Raw genomic sequence first — 22,119 nt, 5'->3', positions numbered from 1 at the left:
TTCCGCTCACCCCCATGCTTTTTTGGTTTGTGTTCTAAGAGATGTTGTTTCCTCTCCAGAATAAGGAATTTATGCGGCAATTAATTAGTGGTACCCACAGTGGCCACCTCCCTATACCTATTGGGGCCACGTTTCTCCTCCTTAAAACTAGGCCAGAAACCAGTATTCACAAGGAACGGGGTTGGTTCCCTGCTTGGCTTGGGCTCAGCTTGTGCTCTGACAACCAGAATACCTCGGGGCCCTGCCCCAATGCTGGTCTCATCTTAGTTTAGGGCCCTGGATCTCAGGCTTACAAAACCTGTGACTTAGGGCCAGTTGTGTGGCTTGGATCTGACCCCTGCGCCCATACTAATCTTTCTTCTAGATGTGCTCCCATCTTTCCTTTGAGGACCCCAGTGTCTCTGACCCCTGTTCTGACTGACGACTGCTAAGAAACCCTGTGGGGTTGCCAAAGAGCTCCTTGCCCTGACTCCATTTCTTGCTTCTGGTTCTAGCCTTGCTGCTGGTTTTAGGCTCCCTTCAAACTAGGATCTGACTGGGCTTGGGATCTGCCTCTTACACAACCCTAGAGGGACTGAGGCTCATGTGCTGGAGAGAGAGGCAATGTTCTCAACAACAGAGTGTCAGCTGATTGTCATTGGTGCTAATTCAATGCCAAAAGGATATTCAATTTGTGGTGTGGTGAAAGAGGGAAGTTATTCAATGTAAACAGCTCAATTGTGATACAGCAGAGCTATGGTGAAGCTCAATAGTGTTACAGCTCAATTAGGAGACAGCACGGCTGTGCGTCTGCATGGCTTTGAGATGGTCCTGGGGCAAGGCCCCTCTCTTGCTTGATAGTTCTGCTCTGCTACAGTCTGCAATTCCAGGATCTCCTTTGTACAGGTCAGCTCAGATGATAGGAACACAGTGCAGGCAGAATGTTCAGTTCAGTGTGGGAGGCACGCAGCTTAGAGCAGGCTTCTCCCTGAAGGGCAGTTTGCCTGAGAGGCCCCTGTTTAGAAATGGCTGCTAGGCTCTGTTATCATAATTGAGCTCAGGTAGCCATCAGGAGCCCTTCTTGGTGGGTATCTTCTCAAGATCACCAAAAGTAGCTGCTGGATGTATTGCCCGTCTCCACCCTACCCAACAGTTTCCGGGAGAATTTCCAAGGAAGTCAGTTTGAGCTCTGACTACTTGCAGATGCTACCCAACAGGTGCTGCAAGGAGCTCTGTAGGGCAGCACGTTATTTGCCCGTAGCCTGACCACCCCCATATGTGTCCGTGGCCTGTCCTCTCAGGAGCCCAGTTAATACAAGGAACATGTTAAAGGCAAATAATATGTGTGCCTGTCTTACACGATCCACATTATTGGAAGACCTTAGCTTCTTCACAGGCAAACACATAGAAATCACACAGATATTACATGTGTTGTGATGGACATCTTTTCCCTTCGTGGGACTCATCCGGTGGCGTACTTCTCAGGGAAGGCTTTAATGACCTGCTTTCACCTAATTTGTTTTTTCTAACTACAGTTATTTCCCTAACTACACATGTCATATATACATATCTGTTAGAAATAATTATATACAATGAAAATTGAAAATAAAAACTACAAAGCCCTAAGCCATCTTTCTATCCCATTCCTCTCTTTGAAGAACATGGTAAAAAGTGGGTGTTTGTCCTCACAAACTCTTTCTGTGCATTTACAGGCATATCAAAATGCATGTAAATATATATTTTGATAAATATTATTGAATTATTTGTATATGAAAATTACATTTTTGACCTAAGATGTACAGAGAGCTTTCCATAACATGTAAGTGCATATAAATTTATCTTCTTCTTTTAAACTGCTCTATAATTTTTCCAGTGTGTGGGTGAAACATTGATTAATGAGTCATCACCTTATGGGTAGACCTGTGAGTGGTTTAGAGTCTTTTACTGACACAAGCAGTGTCGAATGAATGAATGTCTCTTGTTTAGAGAATAAGAACTGAGTGTATGAGATGTTTAGAGAAAAAGAACTAAGTGTATGAGATAATTTTTAGAAGTAGGTTTACTAGGGCAAAGGGTATCCTCCTTTTAAATTTCTACAACTGTTGATTAATTAAGATCTGTAGAAGTTGTATCAATTGACACCTTCATAAGTAGTGTATGAGGTTTTGTTTTGCTATAGCCTATCTCAGAATGTCAGTCAGTCAAGTGTTTGATTTGTTCCATTGGCATATTATTTTGGTTTTATTTTTAATGTATTGCTTAGAATCATCATATTTCCTCTTTGGGTGAACTGTCTTCTATCATCTTCTGCCAGTTTTCCTTTTGGATTGGGGGGATTTTCTTCTGGAGGTATAGGAACCATTTATATATTGAAATGATTATGTTTTGATGTCTTTTGCGTCATGAGCCTCCACCCTGCCTCACCCATATTGCTGCTTGCCAAGGCTGTGTTTTCAGTTGACTTAACTAATTCTTTTCTTCTATGAGCTCTGGATTTTGTGTCATAAATGACAGACTTTCCTTTTTTTCTGTTGTTATAATTACCTACTTTTTTGCATTTAAGTATTGATCCATCTGGGGAATTCATTTTACTGAAATACATGAGGTAAGAATCAATGACATTGAGTGCTTGCTGTCAACCAAAAATTGTGTTCCCTTTCCATAATATAAAACTGAAATTGAAACATGACAGCCACATCAAGGATGGATTTTCAGTCCTTTTGACTTGAATGTGTGACCGGTAAACAATTATAAAATATGTGAAGAAGTGGTATGTGTCACCTCCAGGCCAAGACTTTTAAAAAGTTCTCTGTCCGGTTCACCATCTAGACGTAAGCAACAGAGGATCCTATTTGAAATATGGCAACTTAAGTTACCAGAAACTCGGGTCTCTGAATCACCAGGGGCAAGATAATTGCTCAGTGACCCGTCGCATCTTCAGTGACTGTCACATGAAGGAGAACTACCCTTCCCTTGTGATAAGCCACTAAAATCTTGGGGCTTATTTATTAAAGTGGCTGGCCTGGCTTTACCAACAAAGAGTCCAATGAAGAGATAGGTGTCTCTAACCACTCGTGTCTGAGCACACTTTATTTTATTTAGTGAGTGTTCTGCCCACTGCCAGTGAAAGGGAATTGTTAGTAACCTAGCATCTGTAAAGGACCTGGAATGGAGGTGGTTTATCAGCGGGTGATTTTCAGAGTTAACCACACATTCAAGTGAGAATTCTGTTCAGTGCACCTGTGTCATCCGCATGAGTAGACCAGAACTTGGCAGAATCTGAAAGTAAAAAGCAGAGGTATATCAAACCAGTCAAAGCTTCTTATAATACACCTATTAATCATAATAATGCATTTCAAAGACGACATCTAGGACAAATTTAAATTAGAGTTGTATACCAGGACAACAGTAGAAAACCAGTGCTGGCTGAAGGCAACAGAGTTACCGATTTTTAGGAAATTTATTAATGACCTGTACCATCCAAAATAGGCATCATTTGTCAAGACCAATGGAGAACCAAAGATTTTATCTGCGGAATACATGAAGAAGGAGCTTGATGAACAAATAAAATGCCTAAAGTAAGTGGACCACAAATATTTGGTGCTTAAGCTGAGGTTGATTTAAAGCATGACTGTATGAACTTTTCCTCTTGGCTGTCTGGCACGAGCCAGATTTTACAAGTAGTTCTTTGAAGAACAACCTTGAAAACCAATCTAGTGCCTTACAGTAGTATTGAAGTACTTTGTGAGTGAGTCTTCTATTCATTTTTGCTGCAATCTCTTCAAAACCATTTGTGAATCTTGAATCAAAGGATTCAATGAAGGGAACACCTTGGATACTGAAAGTTTTGAAGCCTTTAGCAAATTGGAATTATTAAAAAGAGTGTGTAAATAGGAAGCCATTGAATTTGTCACTACCAAAGCGAGGAAGGATGTGAATTAAGCACAGAGAGCTCCGTGTATCTGGTTGAAGTTTGAAATGTTATAACTGTGTTTTGTAATTCCCTCCCTTTTGAGAAGAATTTTTTGATGAGCTTCCTGGGGATGAATTTGCATTTGTATTGAATGGAATGAAATAGAAAAGGCCTGTTATTTTGCAACATCTCCATTTGGTTTGGCAAAACATTCAAGATAATCAGAAATAGAAACAACTTATTTGCTGAGTTTTATGGCATAAAATATTTGTCTAAGAATGACAATGGCAATGAAATAATGAAGACAATGATGACGAAAATATTTGGACTGAAATATTTAAACATTTCCACACATAAAAGCATAAATAATAAGCTCCACATAGTAGAATTTCCCTGAACTTACCAGGAATCTCACCATCGGTAGAAACAGCATTTTTTTTTTTCCAATAAAATATGGGCTACAGAGAAGTGTCAATTAAAGGCGTCAATAAATTGAAATTCATTAATGATAAAATGCAAACTTGAAGAATATTGCCATTTTATAAACCAACTAAAAATAACAAGTTGGAGCACCGGAAAGTGAGGAGAGAAACAATGTGGCAAGAAAATATTTGAGGAAATAAAGGTTAAAATATTTTCAAATATGATGGAAAATATCAAACAGGTTCAACACAAGGGAAATAGGAAGTTATTTTGAAATGAATGGTAATGAACACACATCTTATGAAAATTTCTGGGTATAGTTAAAACTGCATTTAAAACAAAATGTGTAACAATGAAGGCTTTCAGAGAAAAGAATAAATGTTTAAATCCAAAGCTTGAACTACCACATTAAAAAGCTTGGAAATGGAAAGAAAATTAAAGACAAGGTAGAAAACAAGAAGAAATAAAGAGAAGAAATCAATGAATCAGTGAATGGAGAAATCATAAAGAAAATTCAGAAAGCCAGAATTTAGTTCTTGGAAAAATATGATGTCATCAATAATCCCTTGATCGAGACATAAAAGGATGTAATACACATTATCAATATCAAGAATTGCACAGGAGACATCACTGGGAGCTTGAAAATGATGCTAAGAAAATAATTAATGGCCACTTATGAATACGGGTAAATTCCTTGTAAGATAAGACATACCTAAACTGACCCAGTAAGAAACACGACATCTGAATGGTCTTACATTTTGCTAAAGAAAATGAATTTGAAATACAAAGCCTTCCCAGAAAAACTGAAGGCCCCGATGATTCCACTGGTGAATTCTGCAAATAGTTAAGGGAAAAATGAAGAAACGATATTAATTATTCATCATAAATTTCAGAAAATAGAAGAGGAGGATTATTGACCAGCTCATTTCCTGAAGGCAACATAACCCTGATATCAAAACTTGAGAAAGATGTTAGAAGTAAATAGAAGTACAGACCCATATCTCTCATGATCACAGGAACAAATATTGACAAAATAGTCACAAAACAGAGCAATATTGAAACTCATCACATGACATGATCAAATGTGAGTCAGCCTAGGAATGCAACGTCGGTGCCATATTAAGAAGTCATTCGTATATTCTGGATACTAGCCCCTTATCGGAGGCACTGTTTGCAAAAATCTTCTCCCATTCAGTTGGTGGCCTCTTTATTTTGTCAATGGTTTCTTTTGCTGTGCAGAAGCTTTTAAGTTTCATATAGTCCCATTTGTTTATTTTAGCTTTTACTTCCATTGCCTTTGGAGTCAAGTTCATAAAATGCTCTTTGAACCCAAGGTCCATAAGTTTAGTACCTATGTTTTCTTCTATGCAGTTTATTGTGTCAGGTCTTATGTCCTTCGATAGATGAATGGATAAAGAAGTTGTGGTATATATACACAATGGAGTACTATTCGGCGGTAAGAAAAGATGATATAGGAACATTTGTGACAACATGGATGGATCTTGAGAGAGTAATGCTGAGTAAAACAAGTCAGACAGAAAAAGCAGAGAACCATGTGATTTCACTGATATGTGGTATATAAACCAAAAACAACAAAAGAACAAGACAAACAAATGAGAAACAGAAACTCATAGACACAGACAATAGTTTAGTGGTTGCCAGAGGTTAAGGGGGCGGGGGGTGGGGGGTGGGAGATGAGGGTAAGGGGGATCGAATATACGGTGATGGAAGGAGAACTGACTCTGGGTGATGAACACACAATGGGATTTATAGATGATGTAATACAGAATTGTACACCTGGAATCTATGTAATTTTACTAACAATTGTCACCCCAATAAATTTAATAAAAAAAAAAAAAAAAAAAAGTCATTCGACATAAAGAGAATTAGATTAGAGTAAGAAATGACATGATAATCTTAAAAGATGGATGAAAATTGTGTGACAGAATTCAGTATCTATTCATGATCAAGCATCTCAGCTTACTCAGAATAGAGAGGATCTTTCGCAACCTGATAGAAACCGCTATGAAATACCTCCAGGTAATTATTATACTTGATGTTTCCCATAGAGATGGGAACAAGGCAGGGATCCTGCACTTAGTATGTTTTCCCACGTTTTTCTGGATGTTTTAAACCAATGTAATAAGACAAGTAAGAAATAAAGATTATATCAGAGGAAATACAATGGCTTTTATGTGCCCTTCCCATAGTTGTATAGATATACTACTAAAATCTGCAAGAACTAATAAGTGAACGTAATCAAGTTACACTATATAAGGTAAGTTTACCAAAATCAATTGTATTTTTATGTACTAGAATAACATGGAAAAGGAATTTAAAATTAGTATTATTCAAAGTGCCATAAAAATAAACAATACTTGGAAGTAAATACGCCTAAACCTAGAAGATGTTCTTGAGACAAATTAAGGACATAAATCAATACACACGTAGACCATGTTCACAGGTGGAAGCATCCATAATCCTAAAATATCTATTTTCCAAATTGATCTGTAGATCCACCGTAAACTAGTCATGATCCCAGAAGGCTTTCTCTCTCTCTCTCTCTGTGGCTCTCTCTTGTTTGGATAAATTGACAGGCTGATTCTAAAATGAATATTTAAATCTAAGGAACCTAGAATCGCAAAAACAATTTGGAAAAGAAGAAAAATGTTGGACAACTTACACGACCTAATTTCAAGAATTACTGTACAGCTTTAATCTTCAAGGCAGTGTGGTATTGGCTTTAGTACAGATGATAAGATCAGTGGTCAGAAAAAAGCCACACTTAAATTGTCAACTGATTCTTTGACAGAGGTGCCAAGTTAATCCAAATTAATTAGGGAAACGATAGTCCTTTTACTAATGATGCTGGAAAAAACAGACAACTATTATGGAAAGAAAATGAATCTCTTTGCATACTTTGTGACAAACACAAGTTTATGGATCAAATGTAAAAACAAAACTACCGTGTTTCGCCCAGAATTAGACCTAGCTGGACAACCAGCTCTATCGCATGTTTTGGAGCAAAAATTAATATAAGACTGGGTATTATATTATATTATATAAGAGCCGGTCTTATATTGCAGTAAAATAAGACCGGGTCTTATATTAATTTTTGCTCCAAAAGACGCATTACAACTGATTGTCCAGCTGGGTCTTATTTTCAGGGAAACACGGTATCTGTTTTGAGAACAACACAGGGATGAATTTTTTTGTAATCTTGGAATAGGCAAAATTTTAGAGAAGACACAGAGAACTCTAAGCAAAAATGGAGAACAAAGGGGAAGAGGAGGAGAAAGAGAAGAAAAATGGGATTTCAAAACTTTGAAAACTTTAGTTCACCAAAATACACCTTTAAAAGAATGCATAGCAAAGCCCAAGATTGAAAGAAAATGTAAGTTGAGCTTTTACATAATAATGCATATTGGACGTATAATGAAAACAATACTCCATTCAAGCATAACATATACAAATCTGAAAAATACTCTTCATCTAGAGTAAAACGTTGTGTCATGTAGACTCGTATCTTGCTAAATTTCAAAGATGGAAACATTTCTGCACTTGGAAACAGCTATGTACACTACTTAGGAGGTACATGATGTATAGAAGCACTACCGAAAACCTGCACTCGGTGTTTGTGACAAAAGGGCCAAAATATTCTCCCGAGCATCAGAAACAGTCTTTCTCTGCTGGAATCCATTTTTGAAAACTCAGAAAGACGCAACAGCTAAAATTGGACTCTTTCCTTCTGAAATGGTAGATTAGAAAAATAGTAGATACTTTTTCCACTAGATGCCAAAATTACGTAGTGATTAAGGAGAAGTGATTGCTAGTTCATAGCATTTTAGGTTCAAATGCATATGCAACTTAAAAGCACAAAAACCTAATAGTAGCCTTAACGTGTTGTAATGTAAGGGTTTCATCCCAAGAAAGTTGTCAAAGCTATTACTGGTTTATCCTTGATTTTTAGCTATAATCTTCCATGATTTATTTCTAATGATTTATATATTTTCTTTAATTTGTTTCACTTGACGTAAGGATGTTTCTCAGACTGTCTAATAATGTCTAGGTTTAATAACTGTATTATGTCTGTATGATCTATGCTTCTGCGTATTGGTAAATTCATTTTTATATTTCCTACTCAGTTTTATAAGGACAAAAAGATGATTAAATACTCAAATATTGGCAAAATCATTGTACAGACAAGTGTCGTGACACTGCCAAAAATGAACAGTCAGCAGTGTGGTTAGTTATGAACCGATTAACTTAATGCGAACTCACGTTTGGAAAGACAGTTGAAGGATTTAAGTGACAAATTTAAGGTGGGTTTTTAAAAAAGTGTTTGAAAATCAAACATCGGCTATAATACTACTGGTCCAGTCGTCACAAATTGACAAGTGAATATAATACCAACTAAAGAAAGGATTGGAAAGGTGGATCTTTTCTGGCCATTCTAGACTGAATAAATTGGTGAAATCCTGAGGCAAAAAGAGCAAATTTCCTTTCTTTCTTGACATATATACTGAAAAGAGAAAGAGATTTCTAGTTCCACAGGCCTTATTCACAAAGCAGATAAGTACAAAGTATACTCCAATTTTTTTAAGTAGATTTTTGGGTCTAAGGTGATAGATATTGAGGTTGAAAGTAAAACATTTCAAAATACAGAAGAGTTATCTCTGGGAATCAAGCTTTTAAATGCTTGTCTGTTTTATAAATCGAGATTATTAGATTTCAGTTTAGGGTACATAAAGTTGTTTTTTCCCCTTCTCTCATTTATGGTTTTTGCTTCTCCCAAGTTCTCTGCCTGTTACATCTCTGCTTTCTTAATTCAGGAAATGAAATGTCCTATTTCATTTTGCTCAGACCACCCAGCAAAAGACTGGGCCAACGCCCACCAAGGTCAGAATGGAACTCAGCGCTGCCCACGAGCAATCTCTGAAACTTGAGACACCTGGGCCTTGCACGAGCGCTCTGGGTACCCTTGACCTCAGCCACGGGGCTTCTGTGCGCATGCGCAGTTGACATCAGTCTCTGACCCGTGCACCGTTGCTTGGTTACAGCCATTCTCTGGGCTGAGAGATTCCAAACTTCCTAACTGCCCTGCTGGGATAGTGTGGCGACAGGGAGTTGGCTGCTCTAGAGTCTGCTGTTGGTTGGGCTCGGGAGAAAAAAAGCGTAAGAAGTGCTGAGGAGGTTCTGAAGCCCTTAGGCTTGGCCATGAAGAAGGTTATTGGCTTCGGGCTTCGGAAGGTTTTCGGAAAGAGATCACAGAGCGATGGTCTTGGCAGGCATCCTTGGACTGGAGATGGTGTCTCCTTGCAGTTTGGGTACCACATCCAAGACAGAGATCTCCCCCAAATCCACAAAGCTGCCTGCAGGGGCGACGTATCAGAAGTGAAGAGGCTTCTCTCGCGCCATCCAGAGAGATTGAATGACAGAGACAAGCAGAAGAGGTGAGAGGGCCTGCGAGGCCAGTGGGCACGGGCGGGCCTGGAGGAGGCTGGGGGACCTGGCAGAAGGGCTCAGCGGCCCAGGCTCATCCAGGTGGAGCTCAGCCCTCCTGTCACCCAGGGCGCTGTGCTGTGTTCCCTCGCGGGTGGGGACCTTACCCGGGTGCCAGTGCCCAGGCCGACTTTGTGAGCACCAGGAACAAAATCTCAAGGACCCGTCACTCATAATTCCCCTTATAGAGCACTTTACTGACAATGTTAAAGCGATTTAACTAAATATCAATAATAGAAATGAAAAGAAGTATATGCAGCATTTTATTTTTGATGTCCACAGTTTTAGACCATATTGTTAAATACTATAGAAAAGTGCTTAATGAGAAAACGAATTCCCATAGTAGATCAACTTGTGGGCTAAAAATTCTTCAGCTAAAGCCCAGTATCCGTTTTCCATCAGTGTCCACCCAGGTATGTACGGTGTTCACTGAGGGGCCTTAGAAGGGAAGCTTCCAGGGGCACATGCTGTGGGCTTGCCTAGGAAGACTCGTTTTCTCCCCATGTGTGCTCTTCCTGTAGGTATCAGTTTTACATAAGCCGGCTAAACTCTCAGGGCTTTACAAGTTTGGGTTGCACGTGCTGTCTCTTTGATTGTGGTGATGACATTAAGAATCGTTTTGCACAGTAGACAAAGATTTGCCCTTCTAGGTGTCAACAGGTGCTCTATTGCCACAATTTCTTTACTAAGAGCTGAAAAGAGAGATACATGATTGGAATATAGCTGAAAATGCCCAAACACCCTAATATAGGTAGGATGTTAGAGCTTGATAGTGACGGCATTTCACGTTAGTAGAAAAGATGAATTACTCATGAATGACGGAGAAATACCTGTTAAGTATTTGGAGAAAATTCGTTAGATTTTCATATCACAAAAATAAGTTCCAGGTGTACTATAGATAAAAACTTATAAATATACGAAATGAGGAACGTACCAGAAGAAAACAGAAATGCCTATTTATACATTTTTTTATGTTGGCGAAGACTTGAAAAGCAAGAGTTCAGAAGGTTGGTTGAGCAATATAAGAAATCAGTAGTCTCTGTATATCAGAAAATAATATTAACAAAATAAAAGAAAATGTACTTGCAAATTATGTACGGCATAAGTATATCAGGGAAAAGTGTATCTTCGTTTTATAGAGAAGTGTCTGAAATCAACAGAAAAAACGCACTCGAATTTTGAATGGGACCAAGTTCTTTCTGTGTATCTGTAAGTGACCAATACTTAGTGTCCCAGGTGAGAAAAGGAATTCAAGTTGAAAGAGAGATGACAACTTCTTTTCCATCCTCCAAGGTTGAGAAGATGAGGAGCCATGGTACTTGTACTGCTGCTTCAAGTTTAAGTTGCTTCTGACTTTTCAAACGGGCAGTTGGTGATAAGTACCACATTTAAAAATGTGTGTTCCCTTTACGCATCAATTCCAAGTACTAAAATATCTTTATGAAATAATTAGATAAATCACATACAATTTGTTTTTCTCAGCACTGCTTACAATATCAATGTATTGTGAAGAACTCACATCAAGGGATTTCGTAAATAAATTGCAGTGCATCCGTAGGATGGAATTACCTGAGACCGTTGAAGGTGGTATGGATGATACATACATGCTCACGTGCAAAGATGTACTCTGGTAGCTCGGAAAAGGAGAAAAGCATTCCTTTGATTATACACACACACGGACTACGATATTATTTTAGCCCAAAATATGTGCAAACTTGATATCTGAGTATTTGTACTGTGACGTTTTCTTTTTAAAAAAATCTGATCTCTACACTGAACATATACAGAAATTCTAGTAATGGTTTATTATTAATAAAGTAATCCCAGGTAATATTTCATTATTCCCAGGTATATGAATCTTGTTCAGATTAAAACAATTTCTCACTTCTATTTTTTAATATATTTTTTTTAAAGATTGGTATTTTTGGCAACTTTTAGCCTCTTCAGAAGTAAAGGCAGTCTTTTTATCTGTGCCTGTAGAAGTTCATGTATCTATATTTCTGTACACACTTAGTTTTTTTTTTTATTACATAGTGCTTCATTACCTATAATATTAAATGATTTTTGATTAATCATTTTGGTTCTGTCTTTGTGGAGATCAAAAAAGCACATATAAGTGATTATTACTATTGCAGAAGTACTGCTTTACTATAAAAATGTTGTTTACAAATGTTGAAATCTCCAGCTATAGTTATCCATTCTTTCAATCCATTTATTCATCAAATATACACTGAATAACTGTTACGGAGCAGACACAGTCTACCCAGGACTCTCAGAATCTATCTCTCAGGCCCTTTTCATCCTTAAAAAACTTTATGTTGCCCAGTAGGAGTGAAATGAAAAATTGTAAATGGAAGTATTTGTACCTAATCTCAATTGAAGCTTTTCCTCCCCCATTTCAAACAAAAGGATTTCTACAGTTAGGACGTTGTGAACAGTGACCAAATTTGCTGTTCAGCTAGTGTGCAATAGTATTAAATATGAATATTGATCATTGGAAATCATCCGATTTTCATATAATCTTTGAATCTCCACAGTCAATGAAATGAGCCATCCCTAGTCACTTGACTCCTGAGTCTCCTTTGGCGTCAAGTTTCTTGAAAATCAAAACAAGAATTACTTTGTGATTTTAGTCCTCTTTCCCCGTGATGCTCTTAAGAACGAACATTTATTTAGATGCCAACTTACGAGGAGAACTGCGGAAGGTCTGGTGTGTTTCCATTATTTCACTTCACGTCAGGCACCACGGGTGGTAGGATGCCCATTCTTGTAAGTACCAGTAAGAAATTATTTAAATGCCGCCAACTATACTTTCAAGGCATTCTGAATTATGCATTGCCTTCCAGTGTCAGAGGTGTTAAAATATGAGAAAAGAAGCATCTTAGAACCACTGCAATGCAGTGTTCTTTCTTAATCCTTAAAACACAGCTGCAAAGTAGGTAGAATGATATCATTTTACTTAATTGAAATGTTGTCTTGTAAAGTAGTAGTGATGGTAATAATTCGGATAATATTACCAAACAGTTATTGAGTGTGTGTTTTGTGCTAGGAACCTAAGTAAACACTTTGCATAGATTCCCATTTAAGCCAACAACAGTGCCCTGTGATGTTAAGTACTATTTTTATCCCCATTTGTTGATGAGGAAATGGAGGCACACAAAGGCTAAGGGACAGCTATTAAGTGGTAGAGTTAAGTTAGGATCAAACCCGAGTTGAGCTGATTCCCCAGGGCATGCTCTCTGTAGTCGCTTAGGCTGCTCTTTCATTAGTGTGGCGAGTAACAAGAGCTCGTGAATGTTGTCCTTTGTGCAGAAGAAAACTCTGTGTTGGTTCTGAAGGCATTGGAGTAGTGTGTCATGTTTACAATTGCATGCAGAACTGCATGTTTGAGACGGTGCCCTGTAATGTCCTAAATGTCCTCTCACCCTCATAGGACTGCTCTCCATTTGGCCTGCGCCTTTGGCCGTCTGGAAGTGGTGACTCTTCTAGCAGAGAAGAAATGCCAGATGAATGTCGGTGACAACAGAAACAAGACAGCTCTCATGAAGGTATGTGGTAGCCAGCTCTGTCAACAGGAGATGGATTTGGTTTAATTATTTAGAATAAAAATGAATTTCTCTCAATTAACTATACCTAATTGTGGAAACTTGTGGAATGCTTACTTTGAATTCCCATAATTTACCGTTTATTTAATGACGTAATCCTGACAGGCCGTGGAGAGCCAGGAAGAGAAGTGTGCAACAATCCTACTAAAACACGGAGCGGACCCACATATGAAGGACTTCCGTAGCAACACGGCTCTCCACTATGCGGCCATGGGGCACAACACCGCGATAGCTGAACAGCTCCTGCAACACCAGGCAGATATGGAAGCAACCAATGAGGTATAGATCCACAGATGTATGTATTTATACACTATTTATAATACATGTGTTTCAGCCACAAGCATTTTATTTCTAGTCGATATATACTGCATGCTGTACATCAGGCCCTGTCGCCACAGAAACAAGTCAAAGCCAAGTCAGGAAGGGGAAATGGGTTGGCCACAGAAAGGGCCCAGCTCTGGCCTGTAACAGTCCTGTTACTGCGTGGGAGTGGGTGCAAGGCTCAGAGCCCACCGAGGACTGAAGACCTGGTGGGCTGGAAGTATGTGGGGGTGGCTGCTACAGGGCAGGGCCTAGGAGATGGGTGCTCCTGGGGGTGGGTGGGAGGAAGGGTGGAACTTGGGTCCCGGCCGGGGAGCTGGCGATATGCAGGTGGGGAGGGGAAGCAGCAGGACACAGGCCCTGAGCAGCCCAGGCCTCGGGGGTTCTGAAGATTGGGGCAGGAGGGCCAGTCACGTTTGGACATCCAGCCGGGGCATCCACCTGTGCTCCTAGCCACTCTGCCAGCCATGGCCCCCCTTGGGGTCTCCACCTCGGAGTGGGGCTCCTGCTCAGCCTCGTGGAGACGCTGGGCGGGTTGTCGTACAGAGGGAGCAGGTGATGGGGTTGCATTCACCCCTTTTTGTTCCTGGACGTACATCACCGCTCGCCAATGCAACCCCAGCAGGAATGCCCTTGGTTGACACAGGAAGGGTCAATTTTACATCTTTGGAAGCTCAAGCGTCCCCTGAATGCAAACAGTTGGAACTCAATTTTCTAAAATTTTACTTTACATGATCATACCTCTAAAGTAGCAGTAGAGGGCACAGCTCTCCTTTATGCACTTGTGACAAATTACTTGTGAAAACACAACTTGTTAGAGGCAACACTTCCTTTTTTAAGTGTTTTTTCACGTCCGAGTTGTTTTCCAATTAATGCAAAACAATGCAGGAAAGCACAATTTGCCTTTGAAATCGGCTTCTCCTTAAAACTCAAACGAACAAAAGCATTTTACAATATCATTGAAATCTTCCTGCTGTTGACAAGTTGCTATTTATAAACAAGTGATTTATATAAAGCTATTTAGCTCCCATTGGCCAAAGCCTGAGAGGGAAAAAGGAAAGGGAAAGGAAATAACTATGAGAAATATGCAGGGGAATTTGGAAATTGAACTATTGAGAGGAAATAACAAGAAGAGATTTTTCAAAAACTCATGGACACAGACAACAGTTCGATATTTACCAGAGGGTAGAGAGGGGAGGGGTGATAGATGAGGAAAAAGGGTCAAATATATGATGATGGAAGGGGAACTGACTCTGGTGGTGAACACACAATGCAATATACAGATGATGTATTATAGAAATGACACTTGCAACCAACTACTAACCAATGTCACCCCAATAAATTTAATTAATAAAAAGTGTTTTTTTATTTTTGTTTTCCTTCGGTTTATATACTTAGTCAAGGTCCTCTGCAGTTTTGGGGGATAATAATCCTTAGCTTGGGAGAGAGAGTCAGTGAGTTTTAAACTCCCCCGAGACCACTTCTAGGAAGGCTCCGAATCCTCCAAATTACAGTGAACAGGTGGCAATTAAGTGGGAAACGAGGGAAGGACAGATAATTAAGTGACATATCATCCTGTTCTGGCAGAAAGAGCCACCTAGGTAAGAGTCTAAACTCTGCTGTGAAATCTAGACTGTCCCATGAGAAGAAAGGAGTTTAGCTTGAAGGAAATCAAGTTGCATTTTGAGTTATTAATCCCGTTTCCTCTCCTACCCAGGAAATTAAGTGTGCTTTTCATAAGTGACATGTCTCTTCCACTTTTATTTGGCCTAATCCTCAATGTCAGAGGAAATTGGTGACATAGGCGAGAGAAGAGACTGAAGTGATCGTCTACTGGACTAGTTCTCGGCTAGAATTGTGCTGGCAAATCAAAGTCACCCTAGGAACTTTAAAAACACTTACAATCATTCACAAGCTAGGCTCTTCCCTGAAGGTTTTGACTGAGTAAAGCTAATAAGGCCTGGACATGTGTTATTTAGAAATATTTCCCTGAGATTCGGATACAACTCTTGGTGAAGAACTACTAGTGCAATATATCAATTCGCAGATCTCAGATACTTAAATATCTCTAGAAGAGGTGGAGTTTGGGAGGTGATTACCCTCCAGCTCTCTCCTTCCCAACACTCTTCGCCTGACTTTTGAACTGTCTGTACCTCTGGGCTCGAGAAGTGGAAGGAAATATCATTGGCGGTATCTACTGGCTTAAAAAAGAACACCTTTTTCCTTTCAGCCATCAGTCATTCACTGGCGCTCAGAGAATCTTCAGAAATTTGCTGATGGGTGGTCTCCTAATGCACAGAATCGGGCCCTTTAAGAATTTTGCATGTTTGTTTGTGCTCCACTTGTTAGATCAACAAATGCTTACTGCAAGCAGGGTTTCCTGCAGTAATAGGAAATTGTGAGCCTACTCTTTTGCCTGTTGTTCTGTAAATCTCCAGTTTTCTTTTCTTTGTTTTTTAGTTAAATTTATTGGGATGACAGTGGTTATTGTATTTAAATAGGTTTCAAGTGTACATTTCTTTTTATTTTATTTTTATTTTTATTAAATTTATTGGGGTGACAATTGTTAGTAAAATTACATAGATTTCAGGTGTACAATTCTGTATTACATCATCTATAAATCCCATTGTGTGTTCATCACCCAGAGTCAGTTCTCCTTCCATCACCATATATTCGATCCCCCTTACCCTCATCTCCCACCCCCCACCCCCCACCCCCCTTATACTCTGGCAACCACCAAACCATTGTCCGTGTCTATGAGATTCTGTTTCTCATTTGTTTGTCTTGTTCTTTTTGGTTTATATACCACATATCAGTGAAATCACATGGTTCTCTGCTTTTTCTGTCTGACTTATTTCGCTCAGCATTACACTCTCAAGATCCATCCATGTTGTCACAGATGTTCCTATATCATCTTTTCTTACTGCCGAATAGTATTCCATTGTGTATATATACCACAACTTCTTCATCCATTCATCTATCGAAGGACATTTTGGTTGTTTGCATGTCTTGGCCACCGTAAACAAAGCTGCAATGAACATTTCTATAATGCGTCATCTATATGTCATATTATGTGCTCACCACCCAGAGTCAGTTCTCCTGCCTTCACAGTATATTTGACCCCCCTTACCCTCCTCTACTATCCACCGTCCCCCCTTACGTTCTGGTAAGCACTCAACTGTTGTCTGTGTCGATGAGTTTTTGTTTCTTTGTCTTGTTCATCTGTTGCTTTCAGTTTCCTATCCCTCATATGAGTGAAGTTGTATGGTCCTCGACTTTTTCTGTCCGATTTGTGTTGCACAGCATAATAATGTCATGATCCATGCGTGTTGTCCCAAATGGCAGCATTTCATTTGTTCTATGGCACAGCAGTATGCCTTAGTGTATACATACCACATCTTCTTTATCCAGCCATCTATTGAAGGACAGTGTGGTTGTTTCCGTTTCTTGGCCACCGTAAGTGATGCTGCAGTGATCGAAAGTGTGTGATAAACTCTCTCAGTATGTCTGGGAAATTCATAGAGCCGTGGCATAATCACGATGGTAGGTTTAAACATGAAATCCCATGAAGTTAGTAGCAATACAGATGGGAAGTGTCAATAATTTAGTGTCAGCAGTCCTCTAATGTAATTATCCATTGGATTAACAATCTGAAAAATGAATACAGATAGATTATGGTTTGAATAAGAATGGGAAAAATTCTTGAAGTGGGTGTAATGAGTCTAAGTGACAGTTTTGTTGCAAGTTGGGGCCCAGATTTTTAATGAAGCTTATGATACTAAAAAACGGAAAGATTTTACATACAAATATTCACATTATACACAAACATTTGGAAAAGGCAGATAACAAATCCCAAGTGGGCCATAGACTAGTTGTGGCTCCTCGATATGTTTAGTTTGCCCCCCTATGTTGAACCAACATCGAGAGTTTGGGGACCGATGAAGAAACAACGATGTCAAGCTTCTCTTAACGAATCCAGCCTGGTCCCCTTGAGCCCTGACTACAGTGGGTGTCCTGTGGAGAGGCTGCGCCTCTTCTATGAGACATGTGTTCCCCAGAGTGCTGCTGTCCCCACCTGGGTTCTTCACTTACTTGGGTCCCCTTCTTTGCCTCCGGAAGCACTGGAGTGTGCGATTCCTCTCGTACAGAGTATTTTGATAAACATTTCAAGATTTTCAAGACAGTCCATGTTGATTTATTATATGTGTTCTATGTTAATCTCCTTAGAATGAGAGTAAGTTTTTCAAGCTAGAATTCCTAAGTTGTTTTTCTTTTAAAAAAACAAAAAGAAAAAGAAAAAAGCCTTCCTTTTTCATTATACGTCCTATAAATGATCATACCCATGGAAATGGCTTTAAGTCTTATGAGGTCAGTGATGGCTATAGTTGTAGGTGTCATGCATATTCCAGTCAGCATTCTGTCTTCCTCCTCAACAGGGTTCCTTAAAACTGCAAGTGATTTAGTCGCTTTCATGATGCTAAAAGATCAGTATTAAAACGTTAACTGATAAGCCATGATATTTTATTTCGGAGTTATATTTTGCCTGAGCCGTAAAATAATTTTAAGTAGCAATTAAAATAGACCCAGAATAAAAACAGATTTTTTCAAAAAGTAGATAGGGATTGGGGTCCCAAGATTATCATCGTAACTGAGAATGAAATTTCACATTGAGCTTACCAACAGCCCAGATAAAAACCCATCATCTTATAATGGGAGAAAACCCATGGACCATTTAGCGATAAGCAATCAAAGGTCATTTGAAGCCTAACTCTTTTTAATTTAGAGTCCATTTCTTTAGTGACCCTTTTGGAGCAGGAGAGCCTGAAGTTGACATCTGGGATCCTGAGAACATGGATAGAAGAGAAGCAAGCATGTTTGCATAAGCTGCAGAAAACCTTCACCTCTGTTGGAAAGCTCTCCAAACTATATCCCTGAAATTCCATGATATTTCAAACGTTAATGTTTGCCACAGAAAAGTATTGTCAAATCGGGAATAAGCAACCTGAAACACTTCTTTAGTAATAGCCATATAAAGCACAGTTTTATAATACTTCTCAAACACAGGTGCTCTTTCTGGAATCTTCCTACTGGGCCACAGTAGTTAATTTCTGGTAAAGTACATATTCTTTGGAATACAATGTAACAAACACTGCCCCAGAAACAATTATTTAGGTTTTCAATTCAATAAAACGACTTAAAGCATTTACGTCTATGATTTCGAGCTTGGAGACACAGGGATGAAGAATAGCCCCTGCCCTCCAAAAGCTCCGGGTTCAGATGGGAACGATGAAATCACTGCAGTGCAGTGCGGTAGAGACTGTGATAGGAGCAAAGATTTTGGAACCAGGGCTGTCAGTGTTTGAGGGGAGTTCTGGAGAATAAGGTGGAAGTTCATCCGTTGGAGAGGAAGAAGGAGGATATTTTAAAGGGAAGGAGCAGCAGATGACAGCACAGAGGGCTACTTTGTATTTACTTTCTCTAGTGTATGTTCAAGTTTAGAGGATCTTTTATGAGTTTTCAAATTTGATGTAGAACTATGTAGTTTTTAAGCTGTAAAATGTTTTCTGTTTTACAGTTTGATTTTACACCACTTTTATTTGCTGTGCATCGGAAGAGCCAGGAAATGGTGGAGTTTTTACTCGAGAGACATGCAAACATACATGCAGTTGATAAGTGGAAAAGGTACAGTGGTTTGTTCTTTTGTTTTTAAACTTAGAACTGTTTTAGAGCGGTAACAGTTACTCAAGTCAGAAAGATTAATAAGAAGAGGATTAACCTATGATTACAAAGTGAAAAATATCAGCACATCGTCCGTTAGGTAGAAAAGCAATTATTCTGACTGGTGAACTGGAAGAACCGTATCTTGCAGGATTCATATTCCTTTATGATACCGACTGATGTCATTTGTCATTGCAGTTTGGGGTCACGTGGTATTATATTAGCTAAAGGGTTTTCACTGTAATTTTACTAGTTTTGTGTAGTATGGGGTCTGACTTAGTTTATGACACAATATGGGATTTAGTCTCTCTGACAGTTTTTTTAACCTCTGCCGCGTATTCAGTTTTCCTTAAAAGATGCACGTTAAAGGTAAATAGGAGTTGATTTTGTTGTTTGGATGACTCTGCTTGAAATTGTTTTCTTCAAGGAATGCTGATGTCATAGGGATTTCCCTAAGTGACTGTGAATTGCTACTACCAGATGTTCCTCCGTTTTTATCCTTTTTCATTTCTAGTCTATTTTGATGTGTTTTTGTTTTATCATTTTTAATTGGTGTGGGTAGAAGGGAGAAAGACAACATTAACTGAATAAACTTCTTCTTTAATGAAACAAGTCATGGATGGGTGATAAAAAAAGAGATGGGCTTTCAGTTCACTCAGGACTGGGTTCAATGCTCAGCTTTCCTACGTGTCACGTGTGTGACCATGGGAACATTACTGTCATCACCACACATGTTTCCCGATGTGGAAACGAGGAAAATCATATCTCCTTCGAGGATGGTCGTGTGTCACGACCTGGCGTGTAATTCGGTGCCCAGCACGTGCTTATGCGCACCATTAACTTCAATGATGACAATGATTGCTAGAATTATTATTAATACTATTGTTTTGAGCCTGCCAACTAGCTTTAATTTACCTGACTTCTAGCTGACTTTGGATGTAACGTATATAAGACTAAGGAAGAAACGGGAAATTCTTCATTGAAATCTTCACCTACTTCAGATAAGTGACCTCAGCAGAGTGACTTGTCTATTAAAGAACTTTAAATTAGCAACTTCTAGGTAGTACCCAAGTGGGGCAAGAGGCTTTTTGTTTTTGTTGTTTTCATGTGCCTTCATTTTAGCTTTGGACATAATTTACAAAGATGAACACTTAAGCATGTAAATGGTCAATTCTATACAGATAAGCAATATATTGCACTTGGTAGAGTCTCTCAATGTTGCTGTTTAGGTAACTTACAGTTCCTAAGGGTGAAGTTGTCTGTCTGTTATTTCAGAACAGCCCTCATGCTTGCTGTAAAGGCTAAATCCTCAAATATAGTCCGGCTGCTGCTTCAGGCAGGTGCAGATGTCTTTGCTCAAGATGACTTTGGATTCACTGCAGAAGAATATGCTTTATCTAAAGGTTTGAAGGAGTAAGTGTTTACATTGACATGCTAATTATCACAAAACTGAACTTCCAAATACTTTAACTGTTACTTCTTAGGTAACAGGTGAGACTTCATAACTGGGTTCAGGCAGTGGGGGCATGGCAGTGAGTTAGTAGATATCCTCAGCCAGAAACCAAACAAACGGTCAGACGTGGAAGACGTAGCAAAGGGACAGATTCCTTATCCCAGAACTTTGAAGACCTTTATCTCTAGGGATCCCAACATTCTCCATTTCATTCCAAGCATAACCCCTGTGTGTCAGGTACCAATAATGTCTCTTCTCTGACTTTTTCAACTAGTTATTTGGGGGTGTAAAATGTACAGTTTAGCAGGAAATTCTCTATTTTCTGGAGGCTATCGGCTATGCTCTCCCCCTTGAAATTTTCAAGAAGCCAAAGTGTTCCCTAAGTCCAAGGGGGACCATCCTCTTTCACAAGTCAGATGGAGAGGGAACGAAGGTCATTCTGGTGATTCATTGGTTTCCATTGATTGTGTTGCTGCAGGCTTGCTGTAGCAACGGGTCCTGTCGTCATGACTACCTGTGCTCCCAGGTGCCCTTGCTGATCCCGAGTCCTCGGTGTTCGTGGTTTTCCACACTTGGACTTCCAAGTGACGATATTTTTTACTTGACACGCATGTGTTTGTTTACATTCTCAGCCCCTATTCCAGAGCACCAGCACCCTGTCCCGGGAGCTTGGACTTCTAGCTTTAGCCACACACACCCTTCCCCAACACTGAAAAACAAAACTATGCGGGGCCCACATCTTAGCCCAGACCTCATGATGACTTACCCTTTTGAGTGTCTTGTTTTGTCTTCTGCTAGCACATGTTAGTTGGAACATTCTGAGCTGTCAGAGAGGTGCCAGTAATGCTGCAGGAAAAGATCAGACTTTCCTTTCTCCTTTGTTACCAGATCTGTACGCCAAGGCCACTTGCTATCCCATGGAGTATCTTTCCTTAGGTCCTGGAAGGTCCCATAACGCCTTTCCCACAGTAGCAGGCACTAACTTGCCTGTGATTCCTTAGTTAAGATGAGGCTCAGTGATCTGTTTTCCAAAATAATGAAAATCTGTCAAGTGACTTGACTCTCCCTCAAGTTTCAGAATATTTAAAGTTTTGCCTGACATGGAAGCCAGTAAACAGGAAGCTCTGGATCTAAAGGAGGTTACTTGGTGTTAGACTAGCTGCACCCCTTCCATGCCTCATGAATGTGCATGTGTTGTATCTTCC

The 22,119-nt window shown here is 39.4% G+C and overlaps 1 protein-coding gene across 1 annotated transcript; it reads left to right on the top strand.

The window, feature by feature from the left end:
- Positions 1 to 6,174: 6,174 nt before the first annotated feature.
- LOC148759219 (uncharacterized) lies at positions 6,175 to 20,878 on the top strand. The gene is made up of 5 exons (XM_088793544.1): positions 6,175 to 9,768; positions 13,251 to 13,365; positions 13,528 to 13,701; positions 19,319 to 19,425; positions 20,737 to 20,878. The coding sequence occupies exons 1-5, from the start codon at positions 9,533 to 9,535 to the stop codon at positions 20,876 to 20,878; spliced, it is 774 nt and encodes a 257-aa protein (XP_088649670.1). The 5' UTR covers positions 6,175 to 9,532.
- Positions 20,879 to 22,119: the final 1,241 nt, after the last annotated feature.

Source organism: Rhinolophus sinicus, chromosome 1, assembly GCF_057876585.1.
Source record: "Rhinolophus sinicus isolate RSI-liver-muscle chromosome 1, RSI-T2T, whole genome shotgun sequence".
Classification (NCBI taxonomy): Eukaryota; Metazoa; Chordata; class Mammalia; order Chiroptera; family Rhinolophidae; genus Rhinolophus; species Rhinolophus sinicus.
The sequence above is the reverse complement of the archived record's forward strand: the minus strand, read 5'-3'. Positions and strand labels throughout refer to the sequence as shown.